This window comes from Apodemus sylvaticus, chromosome 11 (genome assembly GCF_947179515.1).
Source record: "Apodemus sylvaticus chromosome 11, mApoSyl1.1, whole genome shotgun sequence".
NCBI classification, from domain to species: domain Eukaryota; kingdom Metazoa; phylum Chordata; class Mammalia; order Rodentia; family Muridae; genus Apodemus; species Apodemus sylvaticus.
The window spans coordinates 17,419,582-17,437,920 of record NC_067482.1 but is presented as its reverse complement, the minus strand read 5'-3'; the positions used below and the strand labels follow the sequence as shown (position 1 = coordinate 17,437,920).

The following is an 18,339-nucleotide window of genomic DNA, read 5'->3' as shown; positions in this document are numbered from 1 at the left end:
GAAGCATGGTAGCACACGGTGGACATGGTGCAGGAGGAGCTGAGGGTTCTACATCTTGACCTACGGACAGCAGAGAGAGCCAGTTAGCCCGAGCATCTGTACCTCAAAGCCCACCCCCACGACACACTTCCTCCAACAAGGCCACACCCCCTAACGCCACGCCCTAAACATTCAAATGCTCATCCATGGGGGCCGTTCTTATTCAAACCACCACCCTGACCCTCACTTCCCAGGAGGTTCTAGGTTGTCAAGCTGACACTTAAAGCAGGCCATCACAGGGCCCTTCCCTCTTTCTTTCTAGTTTTCCCCCTTTTTCTCATAAAAACAAATCAACAAATCTTTGTGGCCTAGTACAAAGGTGAGTTTTAAGAAAACTCTGGTGGGCCCTTTACCAAAAGTGAGAGCCAGTGTGTCAAAGCGACCAAGCAAGATGACGAAAGGCCAGGACTGTGGAGTCAACCCACTTGGGTTTGTTTCATGTCTTCATCCTCTGTGCCTCCATTTTTCCATCTCTAAAATGGGGATGACAACTACACTTTCCTCAGTGGGCTGTTTAACAAAGAAGGTATTTCACATATGCCCAATGCTTAGACTAGAGTAAACAAAATAGAGATGAGAAAACTGAGATATAACAAGACTGACTGGCCCAAGGTCTCACAGGTAATTGGTGACCTGGCCTTCACTAGAACCTCGATTTATTCCTTTTGTTTAATACTTAGTTGTCATAGCCGGGTTGTTATTGTCATTCTTTTGTTAGATCTCTGAGGTGACTTCGGGCAGTTTCTACAGACCTCAGTCTCCCACTCTGCTAAATGGGAGAAACTGGAGTTATAGCAAAGATGACTGTCCCAAAGCCATGATTAAGTGCTCCATCTTTAACACAACCTAGCTCTTGTCTGTCTACTGCGGCATCTTCACCTGCTAGCCTGCCCGTCATAGCATGTCAGGTAAACAGTCAAGTAGGCAGCAAGTAGGCAGTCGGATCAATAAACAAAAGTAATCACTGTTTATTTGCTGATATGCGCAGAACTGGAGAGTTCTTGTAATTAAACAATTGAGATGGGTACCAACTATTCATAGACCTGGAACCTTGTGCCCAGGAGGAAGCAGCCATCAGCATGCTAGCGCTAGAGTGTGCACCATCCCGTACGCTCCTAGATCAGTTCACATCACAATGGACTTTTCAAATAAAGTCACCTCTTAAGACTTAACACTGGGGGCTGGAGAGATGGCTCAATGGTTAATGGCACTGACTGCTCTTCCGAAGGTCCTGAGTTCAATTCCCAGCAACCACATGGTGGCTTACGGCCATCTGTAATGAGATCTGATGCCCTCTTCTGGGGCATCTGAAGACAGCTACAGTGTACTTGCATATAATAAATAAATCTTTAAAAAAAAAAAAAACGTAACACTGTATCTCTCAATTTCATTAGCCGGTAGTGCCAATGAACGCTCCAGTAACAACGGCAGTGGATGATGCCCTGACAGGCCCCATTGGGAAGTCAGAGCTTCACATAAAGTCGGCACCAACCACAGGGCCTTTATATCCCCTCACAGACCATGGGCTCCAACCATAGCAGAGCCTCCTCATCTTGACTCACAGGCATACACCCCTGCCATGGTCCCTGGCACAGCCATCCTGATCCTTGAAGCAGCTTCGGGCATGACTCACAGGGTGGGAGAGGGGGAGGGTCCCAGGCAGGAGCAGAACTTTCAGCCTGATCTTGGTGCAGGGCGGGTCACCTTTGCAGCTCTACAATCAGGCTACAGAGTGGGCCTCTCTGATCCGAGCCCTCAAAAGCCCCCCAAAGCTACAGGAGGACAGAACAGTTAAGTCCTTCTGAACATCTCCCACCCACTCCATCAACATTCCAGTTTCTGTTTCAATTTAAATTCAACTTGAGTATGGAAAATTAACTACATGGCCCAGAGAGGTGGGTCAGTGGATAAAGACGCCAATCATGAAGCTTGTCTACTGGAGTCTGATTCCAGGAATTCATGGGGCAGAACGAGAGAATCATGCTCACAAGTTGCCTTCTAACCTCCACACAGTCAAATGCACACATACACACATACACACACACACACACAGGATACATACATACATACATACATACACACATACATACATACACAGATACATAGATACATAGATACACAGATAGATACATAGATAGAGACATAGATATTTAGGTACATAGATACCTAGATAGATAGATAGATAGATAGATAGATAGATAGATAGATAGATAGATAGATAGATAGATATAAAAACATTTTTAAGATTTTATTTTAAATAATTTTAATTATATGTATGTGTGTGATGCAGATATCCAGAGTACAAAAACAACATTGGAGTCTCTGAAGTTTAAATGATAAGAGGTTGTGAGTCACCTGATAAAGGTGCTAGGAATCAAACCCAGGTCCTCTGCAAGAGCACTGTGTACTCTCAAACCCTGAGTCATCTACCCAGCCCCATAAAAAATAATAAAGCTAAATAATCCTATCAATTAAAAAATAATTAAAGAACCTATTCACCTAAACCATGTGGTAGTCAAACCAAGTATTTTCAGAAATCTTTTGAATTTCTTGAAATTCCAAACACATTTTTAAACTCCCAGGGGACAGGGAGAAACTAAGAGGGGTGAAGCAGGGAATTAACTGTGAGATTCTCCCCAGAATGTACGTCTGACCTCCTTGGAAGGGTGTGTACCCTAGGGGATAGGTTCAGGCTACCACTTCACCCAAATCCTCTGAAGAAACTGTGAGCTGTCCCAGACATGACATCACTGGCAAAGAGACACTTGGTGGTAGGTAGACTATTACCGCCGCTCCATCGATGTGTTAGACTTTATCACAGGTGTACTTCCCAAGGGCTCCCACCACTGGAACTAAAGCTAATATGCTTCTATCTATTAGAAAAAGGCCAAATATATTCATAATATATTCAAATTCACACATAAAGTATGCTAAACATACTTTACCACAAAGAGCAAAGGAGGAAATACAAGACAAGGCCTCAAGACCATTTGGCTGTGACGTCTGTCACACTGATTGGTTGGGCTGCTGTGGTGGAAAAGACAAAGAGCTCTCTCCCTTCTGCGCCCACCACTCCTCTCCCTCCTAAATCTCTGGAACATGTGGTATTCCCCAGGAAAGGACCACTTTTCCATCAAGGGCATAGAGCTAGCTCTGCTGCCCTGCTAGAACTTCCAAACTCTCCCACAACACACGTTTGCCACTTGAGAGTTGCAGGTAGACAAACGAGGCAAGCGAAGAAACCAGTAGCCTTGTGGGTCAACGAAGCAGCCCCACTCTTGGGCTCCTCTGTCACCTGGTCCTTTCTCTCTCCTAACAGGAGCAAAGCTGTCCTGGATCCAATTGGGCAACAATTTGCATCGTCATTAGGGCCCAGACTTCGCTTCTCCGGTGCTGCAGTTCCTACACACTTGCCCCTGGGTACTCCTCTGGAGACTTTAATAACTGCCCCAAGGATAATACTCTCAGCATTCACTCTCTTAAGTACCATTGTATTCTGCAGAAAAAGGCATTTTTGGTTTTGTTACTATTGTTTGTTTATTTGTTTTTAAAGATTCATTAATTTATTTTGTGTATGTAAGTACACTGTTGCTCTCCACAGACACACCAGAAGAGGGCATCAGATCCCATTACAGATGGTTGTGAGCCACCATGTGCTTGCTGGGAATTGAACTCAGGTCCTCTGGAAGAGCAGTCAGTTGCTCTTAACCAATGAGCCATCTCTCCAGCCTGTTACTATTGTTTTAAGACAAGGTTTTACCCTGTAGCTCACCCTGGTCTTGAATTCACTAAGTAGCCTAAGCTGACTTTGAACTTGTGGCAATTTGTCTACCTCAGCCTCTTGCGTGCTGGACTTAGAAGTTTAAGCTGCCATGCCTGGCCAAGGTATTTTTATCTTCCAAGTGTTTGCTTATGAACACAGCATTATCATGACATTACAGTTTAACCTGACTATATTTTCATCACCTAAACCCTCAGACCAAAAAAGCATAGTATACTACTTCTTGGTGTTTCTCACAGCCGACTTACAATTTTTGAGGAAATCCTGTTAGCTTGTTCTCCAACACAAGCCTTGAGTCTCCCGCATCTCTACTGCTGAAGTGAGCACTGGTTCCACTCAAGACAGCTGTAGTTTTGTACAGTAGTTTACTGTAACCAGACCTTCCTGCCTCCAACCGTCTGTTCTCCAGGCAATAGCCAGAGTCATCTTCTTAACACATAAGTAGGATCATGCTGTGTCGCTCTGTGAAACCCTCCAGTCAATCCCCATCTTACCCAATAAAGCGAGCCAGCCTCCCAGTCCTCCCTTACCTCTCTCTGATGACTGACTCCTGCCCAGCTACAGTAGCATCCGTGCTTGCAGATATTATCTGCAACCCTACTGTTTAAAAGGATTAAGGGATTAGGAGGCATAGCCTTGTTGGAGTGGGTGTGGCCTTGTTGGAGGAAGTGTGGCACTGGGGGTGGGCTTTGAGGTTTCAGAAGCCCAGTGGAGCCCAGACATCTCTACCTACATATCGGTATGTGGTTCTCAGGCACTGCACCAGCGTCCACTTGCACACTGACATGTTTCCTGCCCTGCCAATAATGGAATAACCCCTCTAAGGCTGTAAGCCAGCCTCCATTTAATGCTTTCTCTGTAAGAGCTGCCTTAGTCTTGGTGTCTCTTCACAGCAATATAACAGTGACCAAGACACGTGTTCATCTTACAAGCAAGCTGGTGACTTAGAAGAAAGTCTAGTAAGTAGACTTATTAAGTTATGCTCCGAGTGTCTTTATTTTTGTTTAAACAATAACTATAGTGACCACAAGGAAAGACACTTTTCTAACCATGGCAGACACAGAGCAGAGAAGAATCATACACTTGGTCAGAATCTAACAGCAGCCTCTTCAAACACCTGGATCAGGAAATCTCTTCCGTCACGGTTTGCTCCAGGCAGTCAAGCTATGTGCTGAGGAGCTAAGGTAGTTCTTTTCTTTGGGGGTTTGAATGAGAACGGCTCTAACAGGCTCATACATTTGAATGCTTGATCTGAAGTTGGTGGAACTGTTTGGGAAGGATTAGGAGGTGTGGCCTTGTTGGAGGAGGTGTGTCATTAGGGGTGGGCTTTGAAGTTTCAAAAACCCATACTACTTCACAGTAGGTCTCTCTCTGTCTCAGGCCTGTGGGTAAGATATAAGCTCTCAGATGCTGCTCTAGCACCATGCCTGCCCGTCTGCTGTCATGATTCCCCACCATGGTGGTCATGGGCTCACCATCTGAAACTCTCAGCCCAAATAAACTTTCTCTGTGAGTTGTGACCCCTTTAGGGGGTAAAAGACCCTTTCACAGGGGTCGCATATCAGATATTCACATTAGGATTCACAACAGTGGCAAAATTAGTTATGAAGTAGCAATGAAATAATGTTATAGTTGGGGGGTTGGGTCACCACAACATGAGGTATTAAAGGGTCACAGCATTTGAAAGGGTGAGAACCACTGTTCTATAAGCTGCCTTGGTCAGGTCATAGTGCTTTGTCATAGCAGTAGAAAAGAAACCAAAATACCTTCCCTTGTAGCTGGAGAGCCGCGGTTACAAGTGAAGAGAAGGCAGTAAGGTGGCAAGTGTTTGGAACTGACAGGACAAAGGTGGAGGTAAGGTGGCTTCATTCAGTCCAGAATGAAGGAGAGGTGCATGACGTTTGCCTGGCATTACCAGAAGCTTCAGGTTGACGGAGACTGTCTGGTATTTCCTTGAGAGTTTCTTACTCTCCCACCACAGGTCCAGGTGGTTGTGGTCCACTATGCAAATGCAAATTGTCTGACTCAGGCTGCGGGCAGCTGGCTCACTCCCCTTTAAAGCAGCCCTGGGTTCAGGGCACTGAGTGCTCAGGGCAGAGGCCATGGCTCCTGGTTTCCACTTCTCCTGGTTCCTGGTCGCCTGGTTGGTGGTAGCTGTGGCAGAAGGTAAGAGTCTGACTTTATACCTACTGTGTGGGGGTTATATAATTAATACCACACAGAGAAACAAATGTGGCTTCCATGGTCACAGATTTCCATGAATTGGAAGTGTTTCTATTTGCTACCATCAGCCAGTGTGAAGGAAATGAAAGGCTGGGTTTGCTCATATGAGGACCTAGCTCCACAGCTTAGCATTACCTCTGTGATTTTAGGTTATACTTCAGCATTACATATGATTATGCTTTGTCGTGGGGCTGGAGAGGACTGTTGAGCTATATGCAAAAGCCCCACATTAAAAGCAGTGCATCAATGCTGTTGTTGTTACCACGGTTACCGAGCTAACGGTGTTAACGTGGATTGACAGCACTGTCAGCTTCCTCGCCACCCTGGGCAGCCAGCTGTTCATGCGTCTTTGTTTATTGCTTTAATGAATCATAGCCTGACAAGCTGTGTCTTGGCCCTACCAAGGTGAGCAGATTTCTAAGACTAACATCTCTCTTGCTCCTTCCTATTCTCCCCCACTGCCCTCCACTACACCTGCAGATGTTCTGAGCCTTAGCATTGGATTTCAAGTCCCTACCCAAGGGAGGATATGGAAGATAGGAGAAAAGGGAAAGGAAGGAGAACCTAGGGGCCCTGCATCTAGTTTTTGTTTTGTCATTGACTTCAAATGCAGAACTAGGTTCTGTTCAGTGAGGAGGGATCCAGCATCAGACAGAGCCTCTCACCCACTTACGTACCCTGACCTAGGGAAGCTTCTCAAGGGGTTCAGTGAGACTCCTTCCATCTTCCAACATTTTCTCTGCAGTCATCACACAATGTTTGAGACAGCCTGTAGACAGGGAGAGGCATCAGAACTTCTTAGATACCCAGAGATCCCCTAACCAAGCCTCTGCACAGACTACAGCTATCACAGGACAACAGTTCCCCAGTTCCCAAGACAAGGTTATGGGTATCTGCTGAAAAAGAGGCTACCTTCTTTCCAGTTTGTGGAGCGCATGTAGTCACAGAGCAAGTTTTGTTGACATTTCTTGTTCTCTCGAGGCTTTGAAAATAGCTAAATAGGTTATAATGGGATTAGAGATTTCAATTATTTAATATCTAAAAATATCCTTTGAGGGCTGGACACAGTGGTGCCTTTGATCCTGACATTCAGAGGCAGAAGATGAAAGATAGGTGTGAGTTTAAGGCCTTCCTAGTCTACAGAGCAAGTTTCAGAATGGACAGCCAAGGGTTACATTGTGAGACAATGTCTCCCTCCAAACAAACAAATAAAAATGTCATTTGAAAGGTGAGACTTGATCTCTGAGCTGGGCAGCACAGGATCTAGGTCATCGCTCATTTCTACTTGTCCTGGGACTGACTGCCCAACAGGAAGGATCACAAGGATCACATGTGTCCCCGTGCCTTTCCCCTCAGGGCAGCAGCTGTGCCTTCCCTGCCTCACATCTGCTCTCTGCAATTCTGCTTCAGAGTAACCGCATTTAAATGCTGCTGTAACATCACATTCACAAGTCTTTCTGGAGACACATTACTGTAAAATAGATTGCTTTTCTCTGACATCTTTGGTCTGTACCTCACCTCCAGCGTGCGTCCCATGCCGCTCTGTCTTGTAGATCTGTCTGTCTGTCTGTAGTCTCTTTCCAATCCTCAGAGGCAGGCAGTGTGTCTTTGTCATCACAGCGTTTAATTCAGTACTTGACATGGAATGTGCACACTGTTGAACCAACGCATAGCATCCTGAAAGGGGGATATGGCGCATTTTCTGGGCTCTAAATTCTTTATCTTTCAAGTGATGGATTTAACAAAAATAGCCAATCCACAAAATGAATTAAGTTACAGTTATTATGAGTCAGTTAACCACGGCATTGGTATTTCTTTGTGGTTAAAGTCTGAATGAGCATGGGAATTCTAAGACTCCAGGTGCTCTGTAAGGAAGAATGGTGTGGATAGACCCAGGCTCGCTACTGTAAAAATCACTACAGTTCTCTACAAAGCAGCTCTTGACTGCCCAGATAAACCACAGAGTATGGGTAATTATAAAAAGATCTTCTCATCATTACCTCTTTTTCAAAAAAACGAGCTAGTTTTGGGGTATGTTATAAATTTCACGTCTAGACTATAATAAGCCCATTTAAAATTGACATAGAAACTTCAAACAATATTTTGGCTTGTATTATACAATACTATAATTTTAAATATAAATTATTATTTAAAATGTTCTAAGGCAGGAATTAAATTCTCGCTGAGTGCCACAGAAACACCGAGAGGAACAGCCAGTGTCTGCCTAGTCATTTAGTGAGGCACCAAGTATTCGAGGAGAACACGGCCATCCAGGGAGTGTTCCGGGCTCTGAGGACATCAGCGGTGACCAAAAGAACCAGCAATCCCTCGTCTTCAGAGAGCTCCGAGACTTATAGTAATGATGCACTTTAGTCCTACCCTTACCTTGATGCACAGATCATACATAAAATATAAACAGATAAACCTAAGAAGTGAAGCTTGCCGGGCGGCGGTGGTGGCGCACGCCTGTAATCCCAGCACTCTGGGAGGCAGAGGCAGGTGGATTTCTGAGTTCGAGGCCAGCCTGGTCTACAGAGTGAGTTCCAGGACAGCCAGGGCTATACAGAGAGACCCTGTCTCGGAAAAAAAAAAAAAAACAAATCCAAAAAAAAAAAAGAAAAAGAATTAACAATAATGAAGCCAGGAAGTGGTGGTGCATGCCTTTAATCTCAGCACTTGGGAGGCAGAGGCAGGTGGGTTTCTGAGTCTACCAGGCCAGCCTGGTCTATACAGGACATTCAGGACAGCCAGGGCTATACAGAGAAACTCTGTCTCGAAAAACAAAATCAAAAAAAAGAATTAACAATAATAATAGCTAACTTACTAAATGTGTAGTATGTAAAGGGAAACTTCCAGAACCATTACTATCTTATTTTAGATAATTTCATAAGCCCATTGTATAGGCCATATTATTCTTATATCTTTCAAATAAGGAAACCGTCAGGGGTGAGGTGATCTGTCCATAGTCACAGGATTGGAAGCAGGGATCCTGCCTCTGGAATATCACGCTGCCCTGCCTCTCCAGCTGTTTTTAATCAGCACTAGAATACATGACCCGCTTTGGTCCTATTAAGTTTTCAGGATACTTAACTTTTATGTGCAGTGCCCTTGCTGGTGTGTCAGTGTGTGATGTGTGGGACACACATGTTAATCTTCACACCATCCTTGATAGGTAGAACATAGAAACTTTTGCAACTATAGAAATGGAGCTTTCGCTCCACTGACTTAATTCTTCCACAGGCCCTGGGGTAGGGCCAGGCTGTAAGATGGCCTGGTGGGCATTCCAGGACTGGTAACAGCATGACTCGTAAGTACGATGCTGGCGGGCCGAGACTGCTATGGAAGCTCTTGCAAATGGTGGTCACTCAGTCTCCAGGGAGGGAAGCTCTTTCTAGGGAGGTCTGACTTGGGGACCGCATGGCAGATCCAAGCTAAGAGACAGGAAATGGAACTCCAGGCATCCGGAACCAAAATTTAAACCCAGAAATATTAAGGACCTTTGCCAGAGTAGCATCTTGGGGGTAGAGAGGACATCTCTGTTTAATTGTTTGAATGGGTACACAGTTTACAGGCCTCTTTAACAAAAGAACCTAAAACGTTATTGGCAGATCACACTAGTTTTCACTCTGAAGATTTGGTAACCTTAGAGAGACAGAATTCTTCAAATAAATCAAGATGGAAATTTTCAAGGCAGTTTGAGGAGAAAACAAAGATAATGACGTCAGGAAGTGAGCAGAATGAGGTTAAACATAAAGACTGGTGGGCGGGGTCGTCGGATTGAGGTCAAGAAACCAGATAGCATCCATTCACGTGAATGGTCTTGACTCTGTCACATGAGGCAGATTGCCAAGCCCACTCCTAAGACTCCTACACTTTATTTTTATTTTATATGCACGGGTGTTTTGCATGCACACCACCTTTATGCCTGGTGCCTAGGAGAATTAGAAGAAGGAGTTAGATCGCCTGGAACCGGATTGATAGTTGTAAGACACCATGTGTGTCTTAGTTAGAGTTTTACTGCTGTGAACAGACACCATGATCAAGGCAAGTCTTATAAAGGACACCATTTAATTGGGACTGGCTTACAGGTTCAGAGGTTCAGTCCATTGTCATCAAGGAGGGAACATGGCAGCATCCAGGCAGGCATGGGGCAGGAGGAGATGAACGTTCTACATCTTTATCCAAAGGAAGCCAGGAACAGACTAGGAAGATCTCTAAGCCCACTCCCACAGTGACACACTTCCTCTAACAAGGCCACACCTTCCAATAGTGCCACTCCCTGGGATGAGCATATGCAAACCATCACAATGTGTGTGCTGGGAATCACACCCGAGTCCTCTGGATGAGTAGCCAGTGCTCTTAACCCTGAGCCAGTGTTCCAGCTATAGTTCTTACATTTTAGAACATTGTGTTTCTAAGCAGTAACCCAATATAATCATCATGTGATTAGCTTGCTGGGAAAATATCAAAGCATGTTTATATGGTCTTGTTGGCAAGCTGCTGGTGGATTCCCAGATAAGAGCACTAAGCTAAATACCTCAGCCTGGTAGAAAAATCTTCTTCTGCATGCTCTAGCACCAACCACCGTGGGATTTAGAGATCAGCTTCAGGCATCAAGAAACAAGATGGCGGGTGCTGGTCAGTATGTTTATAAAGCGGGATAGTTCACTGGGTGGCAGAGCTCAAGGCCTTGCTGAGCCCCACCTGCTAGCCAGCTGTCAGGATGAGACTTCTCAGCAAAGCAAACTTCTCTCCTAGTGGCTAGATTCTGGGTATATAAAGTACCCATGTACCAAAGTTAGGAATTTATCAGAAAGAATAAACACTGTGGGTTTTAGTCATCTTCTATAATTTGATATTTCTTGACCTAATTTCAGGCATATCGGCTCAATATTCAGTAGCTTGGATAGGTGTGGGGAAAATTACTGACCTTATAAAATGATTAACTTACAAGTATGACATTGTATATGACTCCTTAGAGGTCCGACCACACCCATCACTCTATCTTCTCTTACCATCCCATTATCAACTACCAAGCCCTCCCAGGTGCTCCCACAAAGCTCCGTCCCGCTTTCACAACGTGTTTTGTTTTTGCTTTGTGCTTGCTTTGCTGGATTCAACCAAAGCCACCCAAGTGGACACGGATGTGAAGGTCTCCCCTGGGGCATGGGTGGCTCCATCTCTGAAGACAATGACTTTCTCTCCAGAGGCCACTGACCAGGGCAATCTGGCTAATTAGCTCAATCAGAGAGTGCTGGGTTCAGTGAGAGACCCTGCCTCAATAAATAAAGTCAAGACCAAGTTATAGAGGTGTCCGACATCAATCTTTGGTCTCTACACAAGGGTATACAGAGTCATGCACACGTATGCACACATACAAGTGAACATGCATACACATACCATCTGAACGAGGAGGAGGGGAGGAGGGTTGATTACCGTACTACTACATGGAGACTGACCTATACGTCAAAATTCTACTAGCCAAAAAGTCACACATCAGCCACTGTCCTACGCCTCTTATTGACATCTCCCTTTGGGTCTTCACAGTAATTCTCAAGTGAGACTTTAATTCCTTAGTAACTAGCTAGTGACTGTATTGTCTATCGACAGCCCAATCAGTCACAGCCAGATGTTCAAAGCTGACATTTCTTTTCTTTTCTTTTTTTTTTAAGATTTATTATTATATGTGAATGAGTACACTGTGGCTGTCTTCAGACACACCAGAAGAGGGCATCATATCTCATTACAGATGGTTGTGAGCCACCATGTGGTTGCTGGGATCTGAACTCAGGACTTCTGGAAGAGCAGTCAGTGCTCTTAACCACTGAGCCATCTTATCAGCCCAAAGCTGACATTTCTAAGAGTTGTGGATTTAGAAAGGAACTCGGGTCTCTCTGGAAGCTAGATGATCATATCCAGTATAGGCAAGAAATTCAAATCAACTGTTGAAATTTAATCTCTGGGAGAGGGAGTCCAGGGTTTTTGTTTGGTTGGTTTGTGTTGGGTTGGGTTGGGTTGGGTTTTGGTTTGGTTTAGTTTGGTTTGGTTTGGTTTGGTTTGGTTTGGTTTGGTTTGGTTTGGTTTTTGGGTTTTGGGTTTTTTTTGGATTTGGTTTTTTCGAAACAGGGTTTCTTTGTATAGCCCTGGCTGTCCTGGAATTCACTCTGTAGACCAGGCTGGCCTGGAACTCAGAAATCTGCCTGCCTCTGCCTCCCAGAGTGCTGGGATTACAGGCATGTGCCACCACTGCCCAGCGGTTTTGGTTTTTAATTCACCAGAACTCTCAGCTTCCTGGGGGATGTTCACATCTCCACCATTCACATCTGTCCAGTCTTCTCTCTCATCTAGACTGAAATGTTCTAGGCCAAAGAACTCTCAACATCAGAACTTAGTTTTTCAAGAGCAACTCAATTGGGTGATTCAGGCACATGAAGAACTGACACTTGGCTACATCCAAATTTCTTCTCAAAACCAAGATGTATGTACAGGTCTGCAGCATTATTTTCTTTATTTTTTAATTATCTTAATAGTAAATAAATTAAGGGTCCAGCTTCACATTTTAGACTGGTGTACATATGTGTAGGTATGTCACATATATCCAATCTACTTACTGAGCACTAAGATCAAGGTGTAGACCATTGCTCAAGAGATTCTTGGTTAATTCCTCCATGAAATGTCGTTTGTGCTGACCCTGGGTCTGACTTAGTTTTTCCTCCATTTTGCTTTATTCATGACCTTATTTTATGAAATGGCCTCATACCTTTTTTGTGTCTAATTTCCTTTGTTTATTATAGCATGGACTCATCTGGGTTTCTAGGTCTCAGCTGGTTTTGCTTTTCACTCCTGGCAACTGTGTCATTACGACTAACATGGTTTATTTAGCTTGTCTCCTATTGATGGGCATTTGGATGGCTTATGCTACTGCAACCTTGCTTGAACTAGTATTTTTGATAAATACATATTTATTTCTTTTGGATCAGTTCCCCAGACGGAAATGTGGATCATCAGCTGTGTCCACGGTCGTCTCCTTGGACCACTGCAGCTCAGTCCCGCTTTAAAACATCTCTGTTTGATTCTTATCTCTCTCCAAGCCTCGCCCTGAGGGATCTAACTGTCTTTTGCTTCTACTGCTAGGCCCATTTCCTGATCTACATTTTCATTTCCACAGGACAAGATGTAGTCACCCCTCCTGGCGGCTCCCAAAATAACATGAACCCTACAGACTGCCAGATCATCACACTCACCCCTCCGCCCACCACGCCCACCACGCCCACCATGAGGGCCCAGCCCGTCACAAGGACACCCACAGTTTATTTTCCGCCGCTGCCGCCGAGGAGGCCCGGCTTCTACCCGAGGTTCCCTAACACACCTCTCTTCCTTCCAAACAACGGTCGCTTCCAGTTCTGGCCTCTCTACCTGCCGCCTCGAGGGAGACTGATTCCTTGGAGAGTCTTCCTTGGAAGAAGGCTCCAGAGCAGAAGCTCGTCTGAGGAGAGCACAGAGAAATGAGAAGGCCAAAGGTGCTGAGGCCAAAGAATCCACACCTCTGGAAAAGGTGATGAAACTGTTCCTCTCTTCAATCTAAAAGCACTGCATTAGAACATTAAGTACCCTCAGTGACAGTGACCAGTGACGAGATTTTTTTCTTTTTCTTTTCTTTTTTCTTTTTTCTCTTTCTTTTTTCCTCCTTCCTTCCTTTCTTCCTTCCTTTCTTTTTTTTTTTTTTTTTTTTGTCAACAAAGAAGAATTTGGATTACAAAATCTGGCAGTAACGGCTTCAGTCTTATCCCACATGATATTAGTGCAAATAAAGGCTTTAAGTGGGCTGTTCTAATAATTTCTATCCGTACTTAGACACCATCAGTATTAATTAATCCCCACTTCCAAATTAGAGTGAAGGACATTTTAACCATTATGAGCCAAATGCAGCCATTAATGACTCTCTTTTCATACTCAATGGGAATCTTAGAGAGCAGATGGATCTACAAAGAACTTTAAAAGAAACTATAAAGATTAAAGAAAAAGGCTGTCTAGAGAAACTGCTCTAGGTAGTTCTCTAATTTTACTCAGAACTATCCAACTCAAAATATTTTAACTGTCAGATCCTAACTTTTAATATTACCATTTGGTCATACTAATTAGACAAATGTGTCACTGTTTCTCCTGTGATTGTCACATAGACACATACTTCTCTTCAAGCCTTCAACATGGTTCCAATCAAAAACTGGGCTTTAAAATTACCCGGACATTAGTTGGCTGCAGCTCAACTGAGGGGACCTTGTGCTGTTGGGGGAGTAAGAAACAAGGCCTGGTCTGATGGCCTCTCTAGCAAACCCTGTCTCTTGCTTGTGCCTCTCCCTTTGCCGTGACGTGGGAACCTGGCTCCTGTGCATGTGGACAGTGACGTCTACTCGTTCTCAAGAACTATGTGCAAATGCCGCTGCTGTAGCTGCGACGAAGAAAGAAAGAAAAATTGGAAAACCACAAAAGCATGAGAATTCTGGGGATGGACACCCAGGAAAAGAAGACAGATCATCAGGCCAGCATGCTTCTTTCCCGTGTCAAATGGTAATGGGGAAAAAATTAAGCCATGGTAGCCAGCACTGTAAGAACGAATACTTCCTTTAAGTTTAGAGGCTTACGTTAAAGCCTATTTGAATCCTGAGACTATACTCTGAAGTGAACTTCACATGCTCTCTGTTTGTTTGGGGGAAGGAAAACCAAACCAGAAAAGGACCACCCTTGGGCAAGCAGGAAGAAAGATGAAGTTTGGGATTTTAATCTCGTGTCTCCCTGGTACACCTGTATGCTTGGCTGTCCCTCAGAACCTCACGGTCTCAAACCAACCCTAGGTTTGATTGGGGAAAATTTTTTCCCAAACATTACAACTTTTGCTATTTAAAAATAATTAATAGTTCTGAGCCTATGCAAAATACCCTAGTAGGTCACAAGCTTGGTGACTTAAGTTTGAACCCAGAGAACCGGCCACACAGCTGTCTTCCGACCTCCACACTTACAACGGCACATGTGCCCCACCCTCCACCATGGACACCTCTCACACACAATAGTAAATATAAACACAAGTTTATAATTTAAGTCTAGCCCCTTGCAAGGCTGTGTTAGGTGGTGTGTAAACCTCAGATTACATAGTAAGGAAGAATGGCAGGTTTGGTGTATCAATCACTGTCTATTGCTGAAAGCTAACTGATTCATCCGGGTTTTACAGGAACCTCTTAGGTAACTTGAGATACCACCACCCCACTCCCTGTAATGGGTAAAGACGCCTCTATGCTAAGCAGCAGCACACACCTGCAATAAAAACATTGAGCTTTTGTGACTTAAACACATTCCCTTCATTCCTCTGACTTCACGAATTTTGCTTCTAACATATGATGACTCCTGGAAAGTGCATTGCGTTGGGGTGTCGCCAGCCACCAATGCCTCCGGGCAACCAGCTTCTCCGCAGCACTCCGGCACTCTGCTACTCCGCTGTGCATGCCTTTTAACCTGTTGCTGGTTTTGAAGCAAAAGGGTCTTTCAGAGGGATGAGATCATTCTTTAATGTATTTTAGGCTTTGAGGTGTGAATAACCAGGTAAGTCTAAAGTTCTAATTATGTCCCATACAGATAAGCTCAATTTGATCCTACAACAAACTCAAAATAAGGGATGTTCTCAAAATTAACATCTTCAAAAGTGCTGAGAAGGTTAATGATGAATGTGCTGTGCCAGTTAGTGTAGTGTGTGACGCCCGGCAGACCCTGAAGGGGGGGCTGGGGCTGGGGGTGTGAGGACTAGGGGCTGGGGCTGGGGTGGGGCCGGGTAGGGGTGTGGGCTGGGGGTTGGGTGGGAGCTGGGGTTGGGGCCGGGTGGGGCTGGGGTAGGGCTGGGGTGGGGCTGGGGTGGGGCTGGGGTGGGGGAGAGCATAAATGATCTAGCAAACTCAGAACATGAACAATGTATTTAGTAATGCTGTTATACCAATTAAGTTTCTGAATTTGTAATTCTGGAAGAGAATATCATGTTCTTAGAAAAGAGATTCTGGGGCATTTGATGGAGAATGAGAGCCTAATTTCAAGAATTCAATCTCAGATCATTCCAGAAAAAAAAAAAAAAAAGGACTTGATAGATGAGCAATAGGTAGGTAGGTGGGTAGGTAGGTAGGTGATAGGGTGGGCAGATAACAAAATGTTTTTACAATTGATATGCCTGAAAGTAAAGGCCATATGGGAATTCTTGCTGTTCTTCTATGGTGTGACATCATTTCAAAATGATAATTTAGAAGCATTCTTTTTGGCTTGGTTTGGTTTGGTTTTTATTTTTGTTTTTTGTTTTTTTGTTTTTTTCTGTTTTTCGAGATAGGGTTTCTCTGGGTGTAGCAGCTTTGGCTATTCTGGAACTCACATAGATCAGGCCAGCCTCAAACTCACAGAAACAGAATGTCAGTTAAGTCCTTTTTGTTTGTTTAAGATTTATTTATTCATTTCATGTATGTGAGTACACTGTAGCTGTCTTCAGACACACCAGAAGAGGGCATCGGATCCCATTACAGATGGTTGTGAGCCACCATGTGGCTGCTGGGAATTGAACTCAGGACTTCTGGAAGAGCAGTCAGTGCTCTTAACCGCTGAGCCCTAGAAGCATTCTTAAAAACAACACAGACAGGCTGGGTCAACAGCTCAGCAGTGACCTGAATTTGCTTCCTAGCACCCTGGCCAGGCTGCTCACAACCACCTGTAACTTCGCTTCCAGGGTACCTGATGCCGTTTTCCAGACCCCAAAGTCTCCAGCATTCACACATGCACATACACACAAGAACACGCAGATACATATAATTAAAAAATTGTTTAAATCTTTAAAAAAATAAACACAGAAGTTAATCTTATAGTTATCCTTGCCTTACAGAGAAATGAAAAATAAAACCTCACCCCCACAGACATCACTGCCAACCTCTTAATGATTCCCACATTAGCTGTAAGAGTTCTAAGCATCCAGACCAGTGCTGCAACCTAATGCTGCAACCCTTCAGTGTAGCTCCTTGTGCTGTAATGACCCCCAACCATAATTGTTTCTTCTTCATAACTATAATTTTGCTACTGTGGTGAATCATAATATAAATATCTGAAATGCAGAATATGTAATATGTGACCTCTGTGAATGGGTCATTTGACCCCTGAGTGGGTTGCGACCCACAGGTTGAGAACACCTTGTCTAGCTTGCCTGTAGAGGGGTATGGTTAGTATTTATGTCTAGAGAAGCTACTTTTTAATTGGGGGAGGGGGAGGTTTGCCTGGAAGCACAGTCCTCAGAGGGAAAAGTGGGGGAGGGGCAGGCTATGAGATCATATCCACCCATAACCACCAATAACAGCCAGGTCCTTGGGCTGCATTTGAGTTTCCATGGTTGGTGATGAACAATAGACATGAGGAAAATATCTTGAGACTTTGGAACTTCTGACTGTAACAGAGCTACTTGGGGGGCAAGAGGACAAAAGATGACACAGATTTGAGGAGGAGGCACCACCTCCATCTCCACACAGAAGTCATTCTTGCTTGCACTCTTCCCAGTCAAAATACAGCCATATTTACACCTGGGAAACTGCCCAGTCTCTCGCTGGACACTGGTTTCACCACAAAGAGGGAAACCACCTCAGCAGGGATGAAGAAAGATGTTGTAGGCTGCGGGGACCAACAAGAGGCAGGCATCTAGGCTGGAGAAGAACGTGTGTGGTCTGAGACAGGCTGCTGCCAAATAACTGGTTTGTGACACACTGAAGACACACACACACACACACACACACAGAGAGAGAGAGAGAGAGAGAGAGAGAGAGAGAAAGAAAGAAAGAAAGAAAGAAAGAAAGAAAGAAAGAAAGAAAGAAAGAAAGAAAGAAAGAAAGAAAGAAAGAAAGATGCATGTGCATGCCACAGGGCAGTGGTGGTGCAAACGTTTAATCCCAGCACTTGGGAGGCAGAGGCAGGAAGATTTCTGAGTTCAAAGCCACACTGGTCTACAGAGTGAGTTCCAGGACAGCCAGGGCTACACAGAGAAACCCTGTCTCCAAAAAAACAAGCCAGAACAAAAAAAGAAAAAATGAAAATTGATGCCTTCCACCACTAGGGTAGATTTGGACTATAATGGTGGTGGTAGAGTTTTGCTTGTTCACTCTCTCTCTCTCTCTCTCTCTCTCTCTCTCTCTCTCTCTCTCTCTCTCTCTCTCTCTCTGTGTGTGTGTGTGTGTGTGTGTGTGTGTTTTTTTTTTTTTTTTTTTTTTTTTTTGGAACAGGGTCTCTCTATGTAC

General features: G+C 44.4%; 1 protein-coding gene across 1 annotated transcript; it reads left to right on the top strand.

Annotated features, from left to right (window-relative positions):
- The first annotated feature begins 5,922 nt into the window (after positions 1-5,922).
- On the top strand, positions 5,923-15,805 carry Odaph (odontogenesis associated phosphoprotein). Its single transcript, XM_052198580.1, has 3 exons — positions 5,923-5,986; positions 13,212-13,598; positions 13,786-15,805. The coding sequence occupies exons 1-2, from the start codon at positions 5,923-5,925 to the stop codon at positions 13,550-13,552; spliced, it is 405 nt and encodes a 134-aa protein (XP_052054540.1). The 3' UTR covers positions 13,553-13,598; positions 13,786-15,805.
- The last annotated feature ends 2,534 nt before the right edge of the window (positions 15,806-18,339 follow it).

Bases quoted from the DNA above. Each gene is read 5' to 3' on its own strand.
- Odaph (XM_052198580.1), top strand. From the start codon at position 5,923: ATGGCTCCTGGTTTCCACTTCTCCTGGTTCCTGGTCGCCTGGTTGGTG. The intron at 5,987-13,211 runs GTAAGAGTCTGA...TCATTTCCACAG, and splicing joins GGTGGTAGCTGTGGCAGAAG to GACAAGATGTAGTCACCCCT.